Source organism: Chelonia mydas, chromosome 9 (genome assembly GCF_015237465.2).
Source record: "Chelonia mydas isolate rCheMyd1 chromosome 9, rCheMyd1.pri.v2, whole genome shotgun sequence".
NCBI lineage: Eukaryota > Metazoa > Chordata > Testudines > Cheloniidae > Chelonia > Chelonia mydas.
In genome coordinates this window covers 54657641-54682475 of record NC_057855.1, presented here as the reverse complement: position 1 = coordinate 54682475, position 24835 = coordinate 54657641, and the positions used below count along the sequence as shown (strand labels likewise).

Here is a 24835-nt window from a genome sequence, read left to right as displayed (position 1 = left end):
CCCAACAGCTAGCTAAGGAAGACCAAAAGGGGATGTATATCTCCTCCCAGCCAGGCCGCTGTGGAGGCTAGGCACCTTTCCGAGGCTAGGATCTAAATAGGGGGTTACCCTGGATATTCCTAGGTTTTGACCCAGGCTCAGAGTGCCAATACCTGGGGCCCATGTGAACTGCCACAGTGTTCCTCAGGTCAGAGACTGGGCAAAAACAGGACCCTCCACATTACATGGAGCAGAGGAATTTTTTTTTTTTTTTTTGGGGGGGGCGGGGGGGGGGGAGGAGGTACTTGTGACATGTGTAAGAAACAGAACGGTTGCTTCTTAAAACAAGCCTGCTGGGACACACACCAGGTCCTCAATGATCTCCAGGATGCGCTTCTTGGCAGCCTCCACGCAGTCCTTTGCCCCCTTGAGGGTGACCTTGTCACTCTGGGTGCCAGAGCGGGGGAAACTGACCATCACACCGCCATACTCATCAGCAATCTCACGGAGAACCTGCCCTCTCCGGATTACAAAGTGTCGGTGGTGCTTGGGGTCCACCACCATGGAGTCCTCAACCACGTTATCCTGCAGAGAGGAGACATTACACAGTGGTGTTTCTTCATTATACTCTACTTCTGGATTAGAAAATCCCTTCCATAGCTCACAATGTGGGACCACTCCTCTATCATTAGAGAAGTGGGTTGTGTGCAGTGTAAACATGCATATCTTAATTCTTGAGCTCCTACCAGGGCCTCCCAAATAGACATGTTATCCTTATCCAGGGCCAAACAATTCCTCCCAATGACAGGTTAGCACCTGCTACCACCTACGCTGCAGAGAAGCACACATGGGAAGTGTGGGTAGAAAGACAAGTGAATGGAGGAAGCCTCCCTCACCAGGTTCTTGATGAGTGCCTCCAACTCCTTCTGAGCCTCCTTGACAGCCCCCTCAGTCCCCATGATGGTAATCAGCTCCTGGTCTTTGTCTTCAGAGGTTGGGAAGATGATGCGAGCCCCTGTGTTATCACGCACCTTGCGGATATTGCCACCACCTTTGCCAATCAGGAACTTGTGGTACTCTGGCTTGGCACGAAGGTCCACTGTGTAACTCTTAGTTTGCTAATAGAGGTCAGCCCCCGCACAGAGAACAAAGCACAAATGAGTACTTGCAAACACAATTATTTCACCATCAGAATATATGGAGAAACTTCTGGAATAAGTTTGTGCACATGCACATTTGGCTAAGAGTGACCAGTGTCACAGCCTAGAAATCCAATCTTTCAAAGTAAAAGCCAACTAGAAGAATTCTGGTATCTGAAATCAGAAGATGTTACTTCACATTCTCCAGGCATCAGAATATTCGCACCATGAGAACTTGCATTTGGGAGGATGTCACCTTACTTCTGATATGTCACAACACAATCCAGTAAGAATGCATCAGGATTAAATGGTGCTGAGAGCAGACAGGAGCAGGACTAAGTGAGCCAGAGAACTGCTCATTCACATGGGCCAGACCCATAGCAGGATAAGCCAGTGTCACGCTACCGGCCAGCTACGCAGGCTTACTGCAGCTGTGAATCTGGCCCATAACATGAGAGTACACAGCACTTTCACCAGGCAGCCATTTCCAAGAAAGTTTTTGTTAATAAATAAAGTGGCCAGTTATGCATCTTAGAGTAACTCCTGTCACTTGAGATCTTAATTACATCCATAATTATATCAAGGGATGTGAAAAAAAGACTGCCACTCATTTGGAATTTGTAGGCATGGGCTAAGGCCAGACAGGAGGGAGGAGTGAAGGGAAGTTGCCTCTTGGAGTTTAACCAACTCCAGTCACACACCAGTGTGCTTCAATTCCAAGTAAGGGGGGGGGGGGGGGGAGGAGGAGAAGAGAAGAGGACATTTCTGCTCCTTCATCCTGACCCAAAGAGACATTTAAGCAAAGAGCAGATCAAACAAAGGGGTTAAGTCACTTTGTTGGCAGAGTAGCTAGTTCTTTTACTAACTCAAAAACCACCAGGATCAGGGTCTGTTGTCCTAGGAACAGTGGTAACAATGTTCCGACTGCGTTTACAATAGGAGTATAATGACCCAAAAGACAGGGCCCCCCCTTACACTGTCCACCCCACCCAGCACCTCCCTGTGGTAAGGCACACAGAGTGGGATTGATCCTACATTAAGAGGGAAGAGACTGTGGTTGGATCTGATCTTTCTACCTAGTTGCAGGGCTCACCTTCTCCTCTGCCAAATGCAGCAGCTGTTTCTTGGCCTTCTCCACATCCTGAGCAGGGCCCCTGATGGTGACTGTATCGCTACCAGAGCCCTCTGTGGGAAAGTGGATGTGGACCCCACCACACTCCTCCATGATTGAGCGAATGAAGCGACCTTTGGCACCAATGAGGGAGTTGTGGAGCTTGGAGGGGATGGAGACCTCCACCTCTGTGATGTCAGCCTAGGAGAAGAAGCCAGGGCATTATGGTTGGATTGTATGGCAAGCTGTTGGGAGGGGATTGTTTGGGTGAGGGGGAAGCAGACCCACACAGTCTGTTCCTCTTCTGCAGATATCAGAATACTGAGATTATTGGGATTTTGGTACTGGGAGATGACCACACAACCACTTATTAAGCAGCAAATCTGAGCAGAGGATCTGCAATATCTGCCAAGCAGCAGCTGGATGTGCCAGCACATGCCAGTCTCCCAGAACAATAATGGGCACTGGGGAAAGTAATACCCTCCCCCGGCACTGTTACCGTTTGGGCACAAAGAAAAAAGTTTTAGTAGATGATTCTTTCAGAAGAGAAGTGAATAATGCAGATTCAATAAGATTCTGGTCAGAAGTATTGGCTGGATTCATGAAAACCTCCACATGGAGACAAGTGGCTGCACCACATGCCACTGGAAATTGTATCCTGGACTTGTCTTTCCTAAATGTTCTCAGGATTAGGCAGGTAGATTTCTTTGCCTACTTTGGTGACCTGAAAAAGCTTGCTATGTTTTGAGGACTCAGGCCAATTCGGTGGTCTTCAATTATCTGGGGAGATTGGTCTCAAATTAAAGCAACCTCTGTATTAAACGTTTTATTAAGCAGTTCAGTTGCTAGTACTGTTAACATTCAGAATCTGAACCAAAAAAAGAAAAATTCTTTCAAAGTTTCCTTGAGTTCAGCTGTCTTTATTATGGCATTTTTAGTATCAGCTCTCAGAATCCGCAACCTAGCAAGCTGGATACAGAGGCCTGCCTAAAGAAACTGCCAAGACAATTAGGCCTAAGACAAGAACCTCTTCGGAAAGGACCATAAGTATCTTTTGCTGAGAAGCTGGGCTCTTTGATCTTAAGCATGTTAACCTTCAAGCCATGAACTCAACACATAAGAGACTGGATTCTTTAAGTTTAACTATCTCCTGTATAATTTGTTTGCTTTGTTTTTGTGAATTTTGTCAAGACACCTATGTTTTGTCAGGCCTCTGTACTCCATTTATAACACCTTAAATTAACCAGTTCCTGTTACCAGCTCTTTTTGGATGGAGAGAATTCGGTGGCGAGCGGCTTCACAGTTTGCTCTCTTGCCAGTGATGACGATTGTCTCTGAGTTGCTGTTCTCTGCCGGGAGATCAATCTTGGTGTTGCTTTCCTCACGGATCTGCAATAAGAGACAAATACATGTTTGGAGGTGGAGCATGCAAGAGGAAGCTCTGGAAGGTTAAGTTTTACTTCACCACTGAGCAGGTGGGATTGATGACTGGAAGGTATCTGAAAGCAGAGAGTACAAAGGAACTTTGTAGAACATTTGAGGGCCAGTAGCAACCTCACCTTTTTGATGTTGGCACCTCCTTTCCCAATGATGTTCTTGTGGAATTGTTTGAAGATGGGAACAGAAATAGAAAAGCTGTTTTCAACCTTACAAAGAGAAAGAAGAGAATTAGTTCGCTGACGAGATGAAGTCACAACAGGCTTGGTCATGCCTCACCCTTTCTATTTGTTAGGATTTCTTAAAACACCTGGAAAAGAGCCTCTTTGTTTACCATTCTGCCTAGAAGGTGCCTGACTGCTCATGAGAGAAGGTCAGAAAAGTAAATTCACTCGAAACAGACTGAAGCTATGGGTTTGGGAGGTGGATCCCCTTCTCACTCAGTTATCCTGGAGCCACTGTAAGAAGAGCTGTCCCTTCATTACTAAACATCAGCACAATGCAGGTGTCTCACCCATCTGCTGTATATTCTAAGGTTTCAGACAAAGCTTAAGTGTGATGTCAGCACACAGTTATCCTCTGTCCCAAAACTAAAGACTGGGAGGTGGGGAAGATAACACAGGAAGCTCTCATACCAGGTCTGCCACCATCTTCTGCATGTACTTTGTGCATTTTTCCACCTCATTCTTGGGTCCTCTAAGTTGGACAATGTCGCTCTTGTGTGCTGGGTCTGGGAAGTTGATGATAACCTGCAAGAAATGGTCACTTAATGGCAGAATCACATAACATGCAAAGGTGTGATTGGCAGGATAGAAGATCCATAGCACAGCACAGTTCCTCTGTCCCAAGAATCAGTAGCCCTTCAGTAGAAAGGGTCTTTGTGTTAAAGAACATTCTTGCTAAGGGTCCCCTCTAATGGTTGGTACACGGGAGTAGTAGGCTCTTATCCACTACCAGCTAACAGAGTTGTGCCTTTAGCTCAAATGGTAGAGGCCTGTGCTTTTGGTGCCAAAGGTCCCAGGTTCTAACCCCATGATGACCCACAGGCCGGTGGGGGACCACCACAATTTATTCATTCAGCCAGATACAAAGATTTTAGTCAGCACCCCAATATAAGAGCACCTCAAAAAGGAGGGACATTCACACACAGATTGCAAACTGCAGCTTGCTAGGAGAAGCCTTACCTCTGGGAATTTATCTCGGATTTCCCGGATCCGCTCGCCCTTCTGCCCAATGATGGTTCGATGGAATCTCTGCTCAATAATTAGGTCCTTGGTGCGTTCGTTTTCCTGAGAACATATAGATGACAATTATGTTTTCATCAGGATGAGTTCCATGCCCTTTATTTACTCCATTTTGCTACATGGCAATTGATCAGGCAGTCACGTCTTTCAGAACTCATCTTCTATGCCAGACCAGAGTTACCTTTCCCTAAAGCTGAAAAGTGGACTCAAACACCCATAGACAGACATTAAATTTACTCTGCTTCCAGCAAGAGTACAGCATGGTACACAAGTGCTGGTTGTGGGGAAAGGTCACCTTTGCTCTAATTCCAGAAGTAGACATAAAAAAATGGTACAGACACATTGCCAATGGGGGTCTCTGTTAGTCATAGTCAGTTGTGTAGTGCTTTATTGCTCACCATACGTGAAGCGAGTTCCAGCAGCTCTTTCTTGGCCTGGTGGACACCTTGAGGGTCTCCTTCAATTCTGATCAAGTTGCTCTTCTCATTGTCCGGAGGGATACGCACAGACACCTTGTACTGGTCCTTGATCCTGTTAACTGCAAGAACAGGATTTTACTGAAACAAACACTTGTCCATTTTGTCACACCTACCAGTGCAGGACTGAAAGCTAGGTGGTATCATTACAGCAACTCTCTTATACAGGGATTACCTGAACCCTAGGCCAGCCTCTCCAAAGAGGCTTCAGCCACTTGAAAAGGAGTTAGTCAAGTACAGGGGGTGGAAGGAGAAGATGGGGATTTTTAAAAAGAGGTGGTGAGGTAAAGCTTTTCCACCTGTGAGCTCAGCAAAAGCAGGATTGTCTATTGCACAATAGAAAACATCCAGCAAGAACCTACAAGGACAGAAAGCACAGTGCCCACAGATATAAGGAATGCAGTATCTGCCACTTTTATTCCTGGAACAACTTAAATCAGATGTTCCTTCTGCAGGCACAAATGGGCATGAACTCAGTCTACCCTCCAGGACCATCTTCCCAGCTCATTAATATAGTGTTTTTTCTATGAGTTAACTCAAGAGGAAAGGTTTAACTCTCCACCCTGATCTGGAGGGAAGCTCCTCATCTTGGATGAAGGTTTCACACCCATCTAATCCTCCAGAACAACTTCAAAGAGTTAAAATAAGCCTTATAGCTTGCTCCTCATCTAATGTTCCTTGAGCGAACAGCCCAAGCTGCTGATCAGTGTAAAGACACCAAGTGATATTAACACGGCCCGTGGAATTTCAGCCATTGTCTAATGAAGATTAAGGAGATGGATAAAATACAGCTATAAGAGCATATTAAATTGCCCATAAAAAGGCATCTCACTCACTATTGGCTCCATTCTTTCCAATGAGGTGTCGGTGGAACTTGTGGTCAACACTGATCTCCACATAATCCATCCGGTTGATCTGCAGAAGACAGTGCAGCGTTAGGCAGACTGCAGAGCACAAGTTCTTGCATCTGTTGTCCATAATAATTGAATATCAATGCTAGGCCTTTGACAACTAACCACAAAGACACTCCTACTGCTGCTGAGTTGAACAGTGCCATTAAGTTACTCTGGTCTGTACTAGTAGCGCCCAGTGTGTGAAACACTAAGCCCCCATGCAGTCTCACCAATCCTAAAGTGAAAACCTTCTCTTGTGCAGCTATCACCACCCGGAAGACTCTTCTGGTATTGATCAACACCACTCCATCTCTTAGCAAGTCTTAAGGCAAATTACTGAGGGGCAGAGAGAGAGACAGGATGCTTCATGATGAATGCTTTAATTTCAACTCACTGCACAAAGTCTCTAGACTGCTTGCTTTTTGTCACATCCCTGTCCCCCATCTGAGGGGGGGGGCGGGGTGTGGGTGGGTGTGTGTTTTTTTGTTTGTTTTTTTTTTTTAAATACAAAGAGGCTATGCAAGCTAGCTCTTGTTTCTTGTTACTGCCACCTCCGCATTCTTCTTACTTTTACCACAGCTCGGAGTCTTACCCAACTGAAGCTACAACAAGCCAACTCACCAGATCCTTGACCATGACCTCAATCTGTTCCTGAGCCACATTCACGTCCTCTGTGGGTCCCTCAAGGGTGATTTTATCCTCCCCTTCAGTGAACTCGATGTGAACCTTTAAACAAAACAAGGAATACCGTAAGAGCTTCAAGACACGCAACCCAGATCAATGCTGCTGCCCATGACAAAGCCATCCATCTTTGCTGCTGAAGGCTGGTTCGTTTCCCTCCCACTTCGGGAGTACACAAGTTGCAGGTTATCCTTTGCTTATTTTTATGAAGGGACAGCAACCTATATCAAAGGCCACATGGTTGAGTGTCTAGAGCAGGTGCCCCGAGTTCTACTCCTGACTCCCACAGTGACTTTGGGCATTCGCTCCACCTATGATCTCCATTTTACAGATGGACAAAAATCAGCTTACTCACCCTTCGAAGCCCTTCACCATATAGTGATGCAATTACTACATCTTGTGGTTGTTTAATAAGAATAGTACAAACTTCCATATGAAGGGTTCAACCTGTCCTACTGGTTATTTGAACCTATATAAAAAGGAGATATTCTGAAGGGAAAAGTGGTATTACTGATCCCAACTGCAAGAGCATCTTGTAAAGAAGTATGCTCTCTCCTCCATTCTCACCCATTTGTAGCGACATTTGTCTAGTATTTACCAGAAATCTAGACCCTTTTAGAGAGGTTTGGAGAGAAAGGACAGAGACCATCTCTTGTTAAGGGAAGGCAGAGGAGTCGAGTGGAGTGGGTGAGGCTGCCATGAACTGTCTATACCTTTGGCATCTGCTGAGTAATTTTGGCCAGATTTTGTCCCTTCTTTCCAATGATGAAACGGTGAAGCCAAGAGGGGGCAGAGACTGAGGAGACGGTGAAGCTGTTAGCCTATGGAAGAGGAAAGACTATGAACACAAAGTGACTATGAAGGCCCATCACAACATACCCACCATACAAGGGCTATTGCAGCTTGCATCTCAGCACCAGCCTTGTTAGTACAGAGTTCTCAAGTTAGCTATCCATATACAAGAGCATAATGGAGATGCTCATGGCCTCCAAATGCTCTGGGATCCATTCAAATCTATGCTTTTTAAGCCAGAGCAGTGCAGAAAGTTGCTTATGGGCCCCCCCAATCTAAAAGTCATGGCTTGGCAACTTAAGCTGACATGTTATTTATGCATTACCTTGGCGTAGACTTCAGTCAATGCCTGCCCAAGTTTTTCAGGCTCGCCACGCAGTATCACCGTCTCAGAGCTGCTGTCAGTGGGTGGGATCTCAACTGAGACTCCAGTTTTCTCCAGGATCTCCTGCAGGGAATTCCCCTTGGGGCCGATGACGTATTTGTGCTGGGACTTTTTCACCTCCACTGCGATGGTCGTAGTCTTTTTTTTCTGTGTGGGGAAGAGGCGTGAGGGCAATCAGTCACAAGTGGCAGGGAAAGAAAAGGGGGGACGTCACCAGATACAGTAAAACTCTTCCTTACCCTTCCTTTCTGGGCAAAGAATTAAGGAACCAGTTGTAGGGTAATCCAGGACAATTTAAAAAAAAAAAATTAAAAAAAATGTTAGGCTCTTGCCGGGATCTATGATCAAATCTGGTGCGTATAAGGATTTTGAAGTAAAGCATGCCATCTGCTATTAGACTGTAAACTCCCTGAGGCAAGGACAACCATACTTGCATGCACACATGTATATCATACCTACCCTGATTCCCAATTGTGTCTTCAAGGTGATACCCAAACTGCAATAAGTACATGAGTTATACGCTAGGGATTTCAGCAAAGGTACAGTATTCAGAAACTGCCATGGGGGAGCAGTCCTGCAATTCATAGCTGGAATGTCAATAGCAGCTAATGGAAAGTTAACAGGAAAGACATGTACTCTGCAGCTATCGTAACAAGCCAGCTAGTCTCCAAGCCCCATTTGTCCTGAAATTCCTCCTTCCCTCAGTTTTGGGTTTTGTTTTTTAAAATTTAAATCAGATGCAACTCCTAAAACTTCTGTGGTCAGCCTGCCACAAGAAGCTGAACATTCAATACCTCACACCACCACAAGACCCACTTTTCTCCAACAGCAGATGGGCAACACTGCTAACCAGATCCAACAAATGTAACTTTTACTGGGAAGGATAACAGGCCAACATGAGGAGTATATGGTGGGTAACATACATAGGGAGGAAGAGGCAGCTATGAATGCGAGAGAGTCTCTCTAGAGCACCCATACCTTCTCCTCGTAGATCTTCTTAATACGCGCTACAGCTTGGGCCAGCTGCTCCTTTTCACCTGTGAAGACTATCTCCGTCTTGTTGATGCTGGGTGGTGGAATGTTGATGCGCGTCCCTGTCTCCTGCATGATCTCGCTCACTAGCTTGTTAAAAGGGCCAGCAATGAAGGGGTGGTACACTTTATCCACATCCAGTCTCTCCACTGCACGCTTATCCTTCACAAATGCAAAACAAGACAGATTAATCACAGAGCTCCATGGCTATGTTCGAGGTAAAGCGTGCTGGAAAGTCCCCACTCTGGAGAACAGAATTCTCAAGTATGACTTCTTACTGCTCTACAAGAGTGCCCTATACCCCTGGATACAAGTATCCCTTGTGTTCATATTCCTTTTAAAATCCACCCCTTAAATCTTCAGCTACTGTAATTGGCACAAATATGGGCAGTAAGAGCCTTAATACCCATATCATGACCCCATTCCCATTCATGAAACCCCTCCTCCTTTCACCTGGCACCTATAGCCTTTTTCACCCAAGGATATCATAACATTTTAAAATGGTAATACTCCCTATCCATCTTTATAGAAACAGAAAGGTGGAGGAACAAAGCCAGTGGCACTCAGGGCTTGACGCCAGGGCTCCTAACTCCTAGAGCTGCACTTTGACCACTGAACACAATGTTGTCTTTCCACTGAACTATGGTCCTTTTGTACAATGAGGCTGCACCATCTTGTGTGACAGCATGCATCTACCTGTTCCCAGGAGGCAGGGAAAATGAAGGTGCCACTCAGATACCTGCTCGGCGGAGATCAGCAGGATCTCGTGTCGAGCCTTCTCTATTCCCTCCTTGGTGCCGGTGATCTTGATCTGGTTGCTGGGGTCATCCGGGCGGGGGATCTGGATTTTGGTTGCAGTTTTGAGCTCCAGATCCTGCAGCTTCTCTCCATTCTTGCCAATGACAAAGCGATGATGCTCCTTGGGAATAGCAACTGTCGCTGAAGCCTGCAACAAAGGAACCAAACACTAGAATGAGTACGCTCATCTGTCATGGTCAGAAACAGATGACCCAAATTAGTTCCTCTCAGGATGGTGATACAGAACAAGACAAGTCCCCTTAGCCAGTGGCTATATTCTGTCTCAGAAATAAGACACTGATGATTTCCCTCTGTGGAGCCTGTATTACTAACAAAAATGAAAGATTAATTGCTTTCCTCACCCAAATAGCAGTATTTTGAGTTAATTTAGATCTTGTAAGAGATACGAGAAGGAAGCTCTGGAGACCGAAGTCCCCTAGTTGCTGATGGCAAAGTCCCCAAGATACACCATGGGCAGTAGCAGAGCAAGCAACTTTGTACTGCAGCTACAGTTTAAAGAGAATGCCTTGAGGGTGAGTGTTGATTCAGACTTTTGGCCTCTGCTGCTAAGGTTGTCAAGACCTTAGCATGTGGGCACTTGTCACTAGGGACTTGATCAAGACCATACTTATTTCACAGAGAGCAGACAGCTATTAGATGGTAATCTTTGCTCACTACTCAAGTGATATGTTTGAACATGTGCTCTGCTAGTGAAAGGCCCTGTTCCTGGAGTCATCCCAGGACTGTAGAGGCTACTTTTTCAGAACCTATTCTCTGAATCTGCCATTAAGGGTTAGGTATGTGCTTGGGAATATTTCCTTTTCTTGTATATCCCATCACTTCAGTGTTTACCCTTTTTGCTATCTTGGTGGCTTATGACCCTATGTGATCTCTTGATGCCAGTTCATGTATATTAAGACTTTAGAAGTTACACACACCCCCACACACCCTCGAAAGTCAAGGAAAACAAAAATCCTTAGTGGGGTAGCCCACAGACACAACTTGGGCTTCAACTCTACTGCCTGCTACTTTTTTTTTTTTTTTTTTTTTTTTTTGGAAACCAGGGATGAGGAAGGGGTGGACAAAGACTCTGGGCAAGTGCGATAGGAAACCTTAACCCAATGTCCCCAAATGTGCTATAGTCAAGCAAAAAGTGCTCTTCTACAGCACTCCCAGATGCACCCTATTCTAGAGCTTGTATCATTGTTTGCCATCTGGTTGGGTGCGATGTGTGGGTGGAAAGGTAATGTTGTGGTGTGTATGTTAGTGTTATCACTGGCAACTGCCTCAACTGGAAATTCATTTGAGAAACCTTAATGGCAAGTCAAAAGTGAGCTGAGACATGTTAAAAAATAGAAAGAAAGCCTTGATAATACTCTTGTCCTCAGACAGATTATAAAAATATGCAGCAGTCAGAGGAGGAAACAATTCCATCTATGGGGTTCTGGTAACTCAAGCCCCACTTGTAAGCTGTGTCATCAGAAACCCCTGATTCTATTACTTTCTGTAACTCACTGCAGCCTATCTAGTAATGCCTCTCCTTCACCTCCCTGATTTATCTGTATGTATATACTATGCTAACAGTTAACCGTCTCCCAGACAATACCAGCTTCTTGTGAGGGGTCTGCATTCTCTCCAGGTACAGTGTCTTGTTTGTACAGCAGATGTTGCAGGGATCTAGCTGGGGAGGAGTTTACACCATGGCCTGTAATTAGCTTTGAACCCTATTTCAAGCCTGGTCTCCATCGCGATTCATCATTTGTGCATTTTGAAAGAGGCAAGGCAAAACTAGATTAGTCATCTAATTACAACCCTTCAGTTTATGAGCACCCACGCCCAAAGGCCTCCAAGCAGCAGGGCATCTTGGGAGAGGAGCAAAGACAAGTAGAAGAGAACAGTTAGATACACTCACCTGTGTCTGAAGCCGAGCGACAATCTCCTTCCGAGCTTTCATGACTGCTTCCAGCTTGCCAGAGACCATGATCGAAAGGCCCTGGTCCTTTGCGAGAGAGAGCTCCAGGTGAGCTCCAGTCTTCTGCATGATGTCCAGGCAGATCTTGGCCTGCTCTCCTTCTCCGAACTGGTTCATGTCCTTGTATTTCCTTTCCTCCAGCGGTACATGAAACACCTGCTCAATCCATACAACAGGTGAGGAGAGAGCAGATTATTCAGCGTGACAGGCTGTTGAGTTATATGGGCAAGCCCTACCACTTAGACTACAAGTTGGGTTACTACACTAGATCTTCACCCTTCACAATAATTAATATACTCATGCAGTAGGCTGAGCCATCAATTCTGGGCAATTTTAATAAGATGCTTTATTTATGTCACAGGAATCCTCTGCATGCCAGACAATAGTAACTGCCCTACTGAATCAGAGTTGAGGTCCCCCTCTTGCACTTTCCTCTGAAAGCATGTAATGCTAGACAAGAACCCCACAGCAGGCAGATGTGAGACAGTCTGTTCCCGGAAAGGTCTCATTCTAGCTCCCTGACTCCAGTTAGAGATGAGCTTAAACCCTGAAGCTTTTATATCCTTTCAAAATTTTAGTATTAGCTATTAGAACTCAGGATATTCTTGTCCATTCTCAGGATTACCAATACTATTTATCAAATGAGGATGTATGGACAAGAATAAGACTCTTTTAGATAACTCCTTTCCCACTGAACTCTCTATCAGCAAGCAGCGCCCTTTGGTTTAACCCTCTTGGCATATCACTTTCACCTGCAGTACTTCCTCTCCCTGTACCCTGGGTCACTGGAGAGGAGGAAGCCACTCTCCACCCTCCCTCAGCATACTACCTAATGAGTTCTTAAGGGATGCTCATCTGTATTATTTTTAGAATGGGGAGGAGACACACTGTTGTGGCAGGAGGGAAGAGATGAGAAGTTTGGCTTCCACCAACCTGAGTGATGACAGAAGCCTTGATTGGTCGAATTTTGCTCCAGGCTCCAGCTGGTTCCTGGGCGGTTTCCAAACATGCTGCTTTCTCAGGGAGTGGAGGAAAGGCATCCTTGTAAGTTGGAGGGTCATTTTCCTCTTCAGAGTTTAAAGCTGCAACTGCAGTGAGGCAAACAATACAAAGTTTTAATTGCCAGCAATTCTCCCATTCATGCCCATTGCAGAGATCTATTTAAGTAGGGTTGAAAGAAGCAGGTTGTGCACTATTGGGAATCCTCATTAATAATTGGGTTTATTATGGCAGTGTCCAAGGACCAACCCAGAACAGGGCTCCATTGTGGTAGGTACTGTACAGAGACGTAAACAAGTCCCTGCCCCAAAGAGATTTCAATCTAAATAGACATGACAGACACAGGGTGGGGAAAAAGAGCAAAACACACCAGCAGAGTGAACAAAGTGATAGCAGCAAACTGCACATTAGTGCCACAATATGCATTTATTTAGGGTGGGTTTAGTTAAGAGGGGGATCAGCTATATGCAAAGAAAAGTAAAGAGGATGAGGCAGACAGGGCAAGGGAGAAGAAGGTAGGAGGGACAGGTGTGGAGTCAAGCTGAGGTGAAGAGACTGATGGAGATGGAAGGTTGGAGCAAACACAGAGCAGAGAAAGTCCAGCAAAATCCTGGATATTGGGCAAGGTGGTGGCTGGGGGAGGGGGGGGAAGAAGAGAAGAGAAGAGCTCAGGTATGATCCATTAGGGAACTAGCAAGAGCTCTAGGTATACTGGACCAAGTTAAGACCTGTTGTGAAGTAGGTGCAACTCTTCTGAAGTTAGAGTTGGCCCACCGTGTTGGAAGGATGGAAGACAGAGTCCATCAGTAGCTTCTCCCGCATAGCTGCGGCCAGGACAATCTGATGAGCGTGGTAGGAAACCACCCACTGTGCTTGACCCTGCTACTAAAAGAGCAAGTGCTCTCACATCACTGTGTGTTGCTCTCCCAGATACACGCTGTAGAACAGGGTGTACCACTGTCACAATCTGCTTAAAAGGAGGATTCCTTCTAGAGGCTGAGGGCCTGATTCTCTCAGGTCATTTACACCTGGGCAAAACAGATATGAAATACTACCATTCTACTCTGGATGGGTAACCATGATCTGATGGACCAATCACACTATGAATAAGGAGACCTCTTCTTTGGCTGTCCACAAGTAGCCTAGCACTTCTGAAGCACTTGTAGGCAGTAGGAGGGACCCCATCTGTGCAGCAGATATTAAGTGGGATTTCATAGGAACTTTGTGACTATCTTACCTTTCACCTGCTGCTGAGCCAGGCCGCTGCGGTGTTCAGCGAAGCTCTCCTGGGTCAAAACTGCCACAGAGCTCATTGTCAATTTCCCACCTACACACAATCCGGGTATGCCACTGGGAGAGAGAAGGGTGCACTGCTTATCACCAGCATCACCATAACCAAAACCAGGGAGAGGTGGACTTCCCCCATGGGCAGAATTTAAGAGACTAATTAAGAACTTCATTTGGAGTGAAGGGGCCACTGTGTTTACCTGAGAACTTCCATAAAAGTGAAAACACCTCCCCCATACCATGCCCAGGAAGGAAGCAGGGACTTTAAGAGATGCTTGTCAGTATCAAGGGAAAACTATTTCTCCTTTGTACATATGTCATCTAGGGACAAATTGATGATAAGTGTCTATCATACATACACAAGAGTTCATTAGTAGAGCCCTGCATGGATACAGAATTTGTATCTGCATCCAATCTGCAAACATGGTCCGCGGATATAAAATGAATATCTGCAGATTTGCAGGGCTCTATTCATTAGAAACCAAACTTCTGCACGACAAGGAAATGAAAAATCCATTTCTAAGAATTTTTTTCCTATTTATCAATGGATTTGATTCTGCAGTGATCAAAGGACAGTACAGATACTGAGGAAGCCCCTGCCTCTAGTTTCTACTATGTAGAATCTTGTCCTCTCCCCACTGCTTTCTGTGCTTGGAATACTATCACAGAACAAACATTAGCAACAAATCTAGATTTTAAGCATTTAGCCAACTTCTCTCTCAGATTCATCCTTGGCACACCTCACCCCCTTTCATGGTCAACTACAGCTTCACCTCACCTCTAGCTTGGCAAGCCAGAATCACTACGACCAACACCCTCACAAGCTGTGTGAAAGTCGCTTCATGAGTGAGATTGGAGTTAAGTCCCTCTCCTGACAAAGAGCCCTGAAAAACAGTTGCTTTAAAGGAGCAAAGCGGCCTACGGCAGCTCCCAGTCTCAAGCTTTTCATTCAATCCAGTAACAGAACTTCTTGACCTTAACACAGCCCAACATTCCACATTCTAAACTCAGTGCTCAGAGTTCAGAGGGTGGGATGTCCACAGCCTATGCATACAGAAGAGTGGAACACAAGTAGACTAGCACCCTCTAATCATCCTATCAACATTTATCGTTAAGGTGGGGGTTTTTTGTTGTTTTTAAGTTCAATGACCATACATTGACTCTGGATGGAATAAAGCTACAGAAAGATGCTCTCTAAAGTACAGGTCCATCATGCAAGCATTTAAAGGCTTAATGAGAAAAGACAGCTGTGGGCAGATGGTCACTGCAGAACACCAGTAATTTCTCTTTGCTGAGCAAGTGGCCCAGGAACAGGAAAGTCTGATATATACAATCAGTAACTTACCAGCTAAATGGTCAGTAGCCAGAAAGTCCGTCCTGTAAGCTGCCTGTCAGCCTGCCAGCTTTTGCTTTATAGAAAGAAAGAAAAAAGTAGTTATTAACTCTGCTCCAAGACAAAAGAAAATATGACACACACCCCACCCCTCCAATCCTGTAGGATTTCAAAAGTGTTGCCTTTACTGTATTTTTTGTTTCAAACTAAGTAAGGCTCTGTGCCATCTCAAACTTGCCCATCATCAAGGAAGCTCCAACACTGACTCACACATTGCTGCATTACTTCCATATTGTTTAACCACAACCATAGGGAATCACCAGGACAAAGCTAAATCCCACAGGAAATTTTGTTTGGTTACCCTGCCTACAAAAGCCTATATAGTGTAAGGCTGGAATACAGCAGATTAGTAACAGATGTAGGTTATGAATTGGAAGTTTCAGGGCTGAAAACCATAGCATCAACAGCAATCCATCTAGTTGGAGGAAACAACCTGAAAAACTGCCAATAAAATTGACAGTAGTCAGAAGTTAGGAATGTAGCTTAGTGAAGCCTGGGTGAATCAATGCACAGACTCTTCCTCAGAACGACACACAGACACACAGACACACAGACACACAGACACACAGACACACAGACACACAGACACACAGACACACAGACACACAGACAGGTGCTGGCTAGAACACACCAGACACTAAACTTGAGTCTTTAAACATATTCTAAATGCCCCTGCCAGGTATACCCACCTTGTCGAGAGAGCCTCCCCTAGAACTAAAGAGATTTTGAAGTTAGCATACAGGCAACCCCAAAAGCGAACATCTAATCATCAGTTGGAGGCACAATGCCACTTTTTAATCCAAGTACTGCAGTTTTGCTTTGAAGAGGCTTTCACTAAGTGATCCACAAATGACGCTCATCTCCTAAATCCTTTCCCTACCTTCTCAATAACCCAGTACATCTATCATTTCTTTGACTGCCTCAGAGCATGCTAGAAGTCTTACAAAAGTCAAGACTCAGTCTTTGCTGCTAAGAGGTCACAATCTAAATGAGATATGACACAATAAGTGATGGTGATTGACTTGGGGGGGGGGTAGAGAAGGGGAGGAGGAAAGGACAAGAGTAGCAAGAAGATCAATAAGTTTTGGATCAGGCCCTTACATTGTGAAGATCTTTGGGAGTCTTTCCACTGTCTTCAGTTAGCTTTGGGGTCAGGCCTAGACACAACGGTTCCCTTAGTTTTTGGTTTTACAAAAAACGGTTACTTCTTATAACTATTGTTCTTCGAGATGTGCTGTTCATGTCAATTCCGATCAGGTGTGTGCACGTGCATGTGCACAGTAGCCGGAAGATTCTTCCCTTATCAGCATTCCTCGGATTGGCCTGGGCGCCCCCTGAAGTCGCACCTTCATGGTGCCCAATAAAGGGCCCTGCCAACCCACCACCCCCAGTTCCTTCTTGCCATCTGCTCCGACAGAGAGGTAGGAGGGTGGGTATTGAAATGGACATGAACACCACATCTCTAACAACAGTTACAAGAAGGCAAATAACTGGTTTTTTTTCTTCAAGCGCTTGTTCATGTCAATTCCAAATCAGGCGACTCACAAGCCCAAGTTCAGGAGGTGGGGTCAGAGTTATCCACTGAATGGAGCACTGCTCATCCGAAGGCCGCATTTTCTCTGGCCTGCTGGGTAATCGCATAGTGTGTGGCAAAAGTATGGATGGAGGACCACGTCACTACTCTGCAGATTTCTTGAGTGGGAATGTGAGCCAGGAACACTGTTGATGAACCCTGCACCCTGGTGGAATGTGCAGTGATTGGAAGTGCAGGAACCCCTGCCAGGTTGTAGAACTCACAAATACAGGACGCTATACATGACAAGATGCGTTGTGACAATATCAACTGATCTTTCATTCTGTCCGCCACTGCCACGAATACCTGGACTGACTTTCTGAACAGCTTCATTCTCTCCATGTAGAAGGCTAGCGCCCTGAGGTCATCCAATGAGTGAAGTCGCTTCTCCCTGCCGCTAGAATGCAGCTTAGGGTAGAACACCAGGAGAAAGATATACTAGGAGCAGGATCTCTGGTGCCTGGGTCTGACTGAGGTTGGAGAGCTGCCTCCATGAGGAGGCTTTTAAGCCACTGCTCCCTCTGTTTAAGAGTTTTCAATCAGAATTCCCGACAGATCTTGCAGCGGTCTTTTTGGTGACCCTCACCCCAGACACTGTAAACAGGAGGTGTGGGGGTCACTTTTAGGCAGTCCTGGCAAGTCTTGAAGCCCGGGGATCGCGGCATGCCCCAGTGACAAATAAGAGACAGGGGGTAACCACCACTAACTGTCTATAGCAAAAACTGAAAGTACTGCTAAGCTGCTACCCAAAGCAAGAGCAAGGGGAAGTTCCAGCTACCATCACTGGCAGTAAGAAGGAATTGAGGGGGTGGTGAGTCAGCAGGGCAGTTTATAGGGCGCCATGAAGGCATCAGCCTGGGCGCCCCCTGGAATCACCCCACAGATGTGGCTAGGGGAAAAATCTTCCTGCTACTGTGCACATGCACGCACACACACCTGATTGGAATTGACATGAACAAGCATTCGAAGAGCATTAAAGTTACTTCGATTATAGTTATCGTAGCCAGTGGGTAATACAAGGGAAAAAGGTTGAGGGAAAGTGAAGCTAGCCATTCTGTTAAATTAGAGCACTGCCAACAACATGTTCTGGAAGGAATATGCCAATATATTTGTATGTCTGGCTAATTCTCTAACCTAAGAGACAAAGCCCTGGCTGGGATGATTTAGTTGGGGATTGGTCCTCCTTTGAGCACGGGATTGGACTAGATGACCTCCTGAGGTCCCTTCCAACCCTGATATCCTATGATTCTATGACACACTCTAGACTAGTCAACGGTAAGAATGAGAGAGTCAGTGTGATAACATCAAGGTTTACAGCCCCAAGCAGGTTAAGCCATGATGGTACAGTCAAAGAAAAAGTGTGTTAACTAGGTCACACCCTTAACATAAGAATGGCCATACTGGGTCAGACTAAAGGTCCATCCAGCCCAGTAACCTGTCTGCCGACAGGGGCCAATGCCAGGTGCCCCAGAGGAAGCGAACCTAACAGATAATGATCAAGTGATCTCTCTCCTACCATCCATCTCCATCCTCTGACAAACAGAGGCTAGGGACACCATTCCTTACCCATTGTGGCTAATAGCCATTAATGGACTTAATCTCCATGAATGTATTCAATTCTCTTTTAAACCCTGTTATAGTCCTAGCCTTCACAACCTCCTCAGGTAAGGAATTCCATAGGTTGACTGTGCGCTGAGTGAAGAAGAACTTCCTTTTATTTGTTTTAAACCTGCTACCCATTAATTTCATTTGGTGGCCCCTAGTTCTTATATTATGGGAACAATACATAACTTTTCCTTGTTCACTTTCTCCACACCACTATCATATCCCCCCCTTCGTCATCTCTTTTCCAAGCTGAAAAGTCCTAGCTTCTAATCTCTCTTCATATAGGACCTGTTCCAAACCCCTAATCATTTTAGTTGCCCTTCTCTGAACCTTTTCTAATGCCAGTATATATTTTTTGAGATGAGTAGACCACATATGTATGCAGTATTCAAGATGTGTGCATACCATGGATTTATATAAGGACAATAAGATATTTGTGCTAAGGACCAGAGTTTCAGCCAGAGGTATTGACATGATGGACACGAGTATGGCTGAAGAGGTCTTCCCAACCGTGACCTGTGAATAGCAGTAAGGCTACAGAAGGAATATTACTATCCCAGCCATAAGCAGGGGAGCGGGGGGAAGGATAGCTCAGCGGTTTGAGCATTGGCCTGCTAAACCCAGGGTTGTGAGTTCAATCCTTGAGGGGGCCATTTAGGGATCTGGGGCAAACATTGGGGACTGGTCCTGCTTTGAGCAGGGGGTTGGACTAGATGACCGCCTGAGATCCCTTCCAACTCCGATATTCTATGATCTATCTATCTATGATACCAGTCCCGGTCTACACAGAAGTCACAGATTTCTGTACTGCCTAGAACCTGAATCCATTCATGTTGAAGACTGCAGTGCTTTGGTGTCTGGAAAGGATTCAGATTTCCCAGAAGAAAACAATTTCATGCTAACCAGGAGCAGGTTTACTTTGCACATACTCTGCTCCTCAGTGGTTATGGTTAAGGACAAGGTGTTGGTGCACTGTGACCTAATTTAGTGCCCGTCTGACAGGGACTTTGGAGCACAGCTGCTGGCTTCACCGAGTCCACACCAGCTGCAGTGATTCTCCTTGCAGTCAACACCAGAGCAATGTATTTAGGAACAGGAATCCCTGAGGTTTAGCAGTGTGAATTACTGCTTTATTATTGGTACAGCAGACTGAGTGGACATTGTTAGTGTCCACAATTACCCAAGCCATGAGATACATTGCAGGCCTCAGAGGATCATGCCAGGCCAGAACTGAAGTGGCCTTCAAGTCCGTACATTCAGATAATGGGCCACTTATTAAACCAAAGGGCATTCCCCACTTTTTGGGGAAGTATGGACATACTTTCTTTTCGCCCAATAAGCCATGCACTCATGTTTTAAATGGCTTAGTGCCACTGGAAATTTCAGATGCCCACTGAATGAACTGCAGTTCCTAGGCAAAGGGGATCAACATGGTACTCTCAGAAGCTTTTATTAAAATTCTGTTCTGAAAAAGGATTTATAAACAAGAGGCAGACTCTTCCCTACATGGGAAATGTGTGTATGCAAGAACAAATACATATGAGACTACATGGCAAGCCACGATTTAGATTTTCAATAGGATCAGCATTTTTGGACAGCAGTAGCAAATCATGTGCCATTTTAATCTATTTTTAATTAAAATGGTTTGTATTTAGGTAATCAAATTAAATTACATCACATATATAATCAAACGCACAGAAAACAAAAAGGTCAGCTCCTTTCCACCCTGCAAAGCTCTCGTGTCCTGTCATTTGCCCCAAGGTGCAACTCCCTTCATGGACCTGCTTACAGATGAAGTCCCTACTCCGAAAATGGATATTTCTTGCACGTACTCTACAAAACATGCTGAAAAAAGTGCTTTAAGCTAGATGCACTCCTAAATATAACCACCCTAGAGACTGATTAGTTAAGAACATTATGGCATACTTCTACTCCCTGACCGCTCCTATTTTATAACTAGCCACCTTTTCCACCTTAAAACTCAATTCTTGTCCATGGTCAGTAGTTGTTTCCCATACATCTGTCAGACCACAGCCCTGAGAGCAACACCCACTATGAGAGTGGAGTCCCTAGTTCTGCACCCTTCTGACGTAGGGTATGTCTACACAGCAATTAAATACTCGCAGCTCATCGGGCTTAGGCTGCAGGACTGTAAAACTGTGGTGCAGATATCCAGGTTTGGGCCGGAGCCTGAGCTCTGGGACCCCGCGAGGCTGTCCCAAACCCAGGCTCCAGCCCAAGTATCTACACCAGAATTTTACAGCCCCACAGCCCAAGCCCAAATCAGCTGCCAGGGCCAGCCATGGGTGTTTAATTACTGTGTAGACATACCGATAGCCCGGACAGAGCAGCGTAGGCTTCCTTCTGAGGTTGAAAATTAATTCACCTTTCCAGGATGGTCTGTGAAAGTCCCCCAAAGACAATCTAAGATCCAACTGGTCTAGTTAAAAACAAGCTACGCTGACAAGAGGAGATTAAAATACAACAGTTTGGTCTTGCAGTGTGACATGGTAGACAAGTTATGCAGTACAGACAGGTTAGTTACAGTGAATGAAAGTCGCCTTTCTATTTTTTGAAGTGCGCCTTCTCTCCCCATGCCCTCACCCCTGCCCTCCCATTTTCAGCCTGAGTGCCATCACTCTGGCCCCACTTGGTCAAGCAGCCTCTCAAGAGTGTCTCTGATTTCAGGTGTCTTATGCTGCCTCACAGATCCCATATAGCCTGTGCCCTTTTTGATGTTAAAGGTGGGACAGAATATACCGTCCCATCAGGCATGTCGGTTAAACTTACATCAGCATTTCATCAATGCAATATCTGATCTGGGGGAAATTTGTCTGTTCTTCATGCGACAGAGTATCCTTGATCTCATCCCCACCCCCAATCTAGCTTTGGAATTATTTCCATTTCTTCTCACGAAACCTTACATTTCAAATACACCTTTGATCTTGCCTGCATGTTAATCAGCTTAAGACAGGGGTAGTCAATAGGTGGAGGGTGGGCCAAATCTGGACAGCCAGATGCTTTGGAATGGACCATGAAATTTTTTTTTATTTACTCATTATTATTTTCTCTGGAGACTGGACCTGGATTATACCTTGACCAAGAAATTTGGACCCTTGACAAAAAAATAATTGACTACCCCTGTATGACTGGTTTACATGTCACTTCTCCTAAGGCTGAAGCTGTTAAACTGACTCAAGCTTCAGCTGCCTTCAAAGTGACAAGATCTACTTTTTTTTTGTAGTTTCCTCTTACCAGCGTTTCTAATAAATTGTTACTTGACAGATGAAAAGCAATCTATCCCGATCACACATAGATCAAGAGTAATTCAGACAATTTGTTATAATGCAAGCATATTCTAACAAAGACATTCATAACAGATTCCAAATGGGACTGGATGTTTTGCTTAAGTGAAGCCTTATGCTAAAGTAAAGAGAAGAAAGGCTAATTACCTATTTTTAAAAAATGACTTATCTGAAATCTGTACATGTGCACACCTGTGAGGGGATGCAGGCAGACTTCCAAACCATTCTGAAATTTAGAAAGACTTTAGGAGTGCCCTGCAGAGCAAGCAGTGTCAGCGTAGAGCAGAAAGTAATTTTTGCAAATGCCACCTCAGCACTGCCTGTACCAGTGACCATTCATAGCTTCAGAGAGGGGGAGGGGAAAGAGATGAGGGGGAGGTGCAACCTTAAAGGGCCAGTAAACCTATCACAAATCTCTCCCTAGTTAACGATCTACAAGACTACTTTATTCACAAAAGCTTGAGTTTTATACAGGCCACCCAGGAAGACTAACAGTTGTTAAACACCAGATAATGCCCCTTACAATAATCTTGTCCTCTTCAGTATGGCCAATTATAAATTGATTAACAAACTTCATTTGTGTGTTAGTCTAACCAGTGTTTAAGGGCTCTGAAAAGCTACTGTACTATTCCCAGCTCCGATGAAGTTTAATCCATTTCTCCTTGATCACCAAACAAGTTTATAAACACATACATCCAAGATGCCCAGTCCCTAAGGACAGTTATATCACAAGCCCTAGAGAAGTATAAATATGGCACAAAATAATAGTGAGACTAAAGATTGAGGAGGGTAGTGAATAGTCAAACAGATATTCACTGTTTGGAGAGGAACCAGGGACATGGTAATACTGAAAAAAGATCTGGAGTTGATAGAGATCAAATTATATGAGTTTGCAATGTGATACATCAACAAAGAAAAAAGGCTAGGTCAGTTTTGAACTGCAGATGAAGAGTAATCATATAATGGAGGGGAAAAAGGTAACAATCCCTCTCTATAGGAGGGCACCACATCAGGAATATTGTGTTCAGTTCTGTGTACTGAGATTACTAGGAAGATACTGACAAATTGGAGTTTCACTACAGAAGAGCAACGCAAATGATTAGGAGGCTGTAGGGATTAATTTGTGAGGCATGTAACATTTATAGTATGGCTAAGAGATGACATGATCTTCTACAAGTATTTGACATACACACCAAGGAAGGACAGGAATTCTTTAGGGAAGGTAACTAGGAGTAACAGGATAACATTAAAGGGAAAAGCTAGTAAGTTACTCTGATATTCATTCTAACAGTGATACATACATAGAAATAACCTTTTAAAGGAAGTGGTTGCAATGAATCACCTGAGACTCTAAAACTAAAGTCACTTGGGAGAGGGGGATGGGGGAAAGAAGAGGAGGGGGCAAGGGAAGAGACCCAAATACCAGAACCCTGAACTTGCAGTTATATGAACCAAATTACTGAAAGCCTAGTCATACATTATTATCTATTATTTAAATCAGCCTTGCAAAATTGTCAAAGAAATCACCAGCTAAAGCACCTCACCTGCTTTTCACTATGAAACTCAAAAAAGCTTTACTTACTCATTTTCCTTCCCCCTTAAAAAAAAAAAAAAGTTACCCTGGGCAAATAGCATTTTGCAAGTCTGATCTGGCATTGGACAAGATCCCAAGGCAGGCCATTTTGTTACAATTAAAGATTTCAGTACACCAGGTCTAACCGGGTGTAAAGCTCCTCTTGTCAGCTTCTGGTCGTAGGTATTTGAACCACTGCCCTCCACCTCTTTTCTTCACTAAAAGGAGAGGTTTCAGAGTAACAGCCTTGTTAGTCTGTATTCGCAAAAAGAAAAGGAGTACTTGTGGCACCTTAGAGACTAACCAATTTATTTGAGCATAAGCTTTCGTGAGCTACAGCTCACTTCATCGGATCCGATGAAGTGAGCTGTAGCTCACGAAAGCTTATGCTCAAATAAATTGGTTAGTCTCTAAGGTGCCACAAGTACTCCTTTTCTTTTCACTAAAAGGAGAGTCATCCAGAAAAACTTCTCATTAATAAAACCTAACCAGAATCTCTCTGCCATGCCTGACCACCACTCAGTCTCACCTACACATTGCCATTCAGGGGAACCCTCCTTTCATATAGATCAGGGGTTCTCAAACTGGGGATCGGGACCCCTCAGGGGGTCACGAGGTTATTACATGGGCGGTCACAAGTTGTCAGCCTACACCCCAAACCCCACTTTGCATCCAGCATTTATAATGTTAAATATATAAAAAAGTTTTTTTAATTTATAAGGGGGTCGCACTCAGAGGCTTGCTATGCGAAAGGGGTCACCAGTACAAAAGTTTGAGAACCACTGATATAGATCCCATCCATGAACTCTGGCTCTTGTCTAGGCTAGGATAAGAGGCATAACTAGTGGCTGACATCCTAGGAGTCAGACAAGACACTATATACTTTAACATTTGTTATACTGCTATAAAGTGCAAGTTAAACCCTAGGTGGGAGCCTAACACACAGAGCACACATTAAAAGCAGCTTTCAGAGTAGCAGCCGTGTTAGGCTGTATCCGCAAAAAGAAAATGTAGCTCACGAAAGCTTATGCTCAAATAATTTGTTAGTCTAAGGTGCCACAAGTACTCCTTTTCTTTTATTAAAAGCAGTGTGCTTTCTCTACACTAGATTACTGGACATGTTAGCACTACCTTAAATCCGAGTCTAGACAAAGGCTAAAT

At 44.7% G+C, this 24835-nt stretch overlaps 1 protein-coding gene across 10 annotated transcripts in view; it reads right to left on the bottom strand.

Annotated features, from left to right (window-relative positions):
* Nucleotides 1-24835, bottom strand: part of LOC102947701 (high density lipoprotein binding protein) — a 170525-nt gene that overhangs the window by 103406 nt on the left and 42284 nt on the right. For 8 of the 10 annotated variants that reach the window (XM_043522463.1, XM_037909304.2, XM_037909302.2 and 5 more), the window contains exons 2-19: nucleotides 15571-15634; nucleotides 14176-14288; nucleotides 12873-13027; nucleotides 11880-12095; nucleotides 9909-10115; nucleotides 9116-9331; nucleotides 8078-8284; nucleotides 7674-7781; nucleotides 6901-7005; nucleotides 6223-6301; nucleotides 5309-5448; nucleotides 4851-4955; nucleotides 4302-4415; nucleotides 3789-3875; nucleotides 3487-3618; nucleotides 2212-2430; nucleotides 876-1097; nucleotides 346-564 (exon numbers count right to left, since the gene is read on the bottom strand). In XM_043522463.1, the coding sequence (XP_043378398.1) occupies nucleotides 346-564; nucleotides 876-1097; nucleotides 2212-2430; nucleotides 3487-3618; nucleotides 3789-3875; nucleotides 4302-4415; nucleotides 4851-4955; nucleotides 5309-5448; nucleotides 6223-6301; nucleotides 6901-7005; nucleotides 7674-7781; nucleotides 8078-8284; nucleotides 9116-9331; nucleotides 9909-10115; nucleotides 11880-12095; nucleotides 12873-13027; nucleotides 14176-14251 (2607 nt within the window). In that variant the 5' untranslated portion in view covers nucleotides 14252-14288; nucleotides 15571-15634. Of the gene's footprint in view, nucleotides 1-345; nucleotides 565-875; nucleotides 1098-2211; nucleotides 2431-3486; nucleotides 3619-3788; nucleotides 3876-4301; nucleotides 4416-4850; nucleotides 4956-5308; nucleotides 5449-6222; nucleotides 6302-6900; nucleotides 7006-7673; nucleotides 7782-8077; nucleotides 8285-9115; nucleotides 9332-9908; nucleotides 10116-11879; nucleotides 12096-12872; nucleotides 13028-14175; nucleotides 14289-15570; nucleotides 15635-16307; nucleotides 16328-22293; nucleotides 22409-24835 lie in introns of those variants that run through there. The other 2 variants (XM_043522466.1, XM_043522468.1) reach the window with 2 other exon arrangements.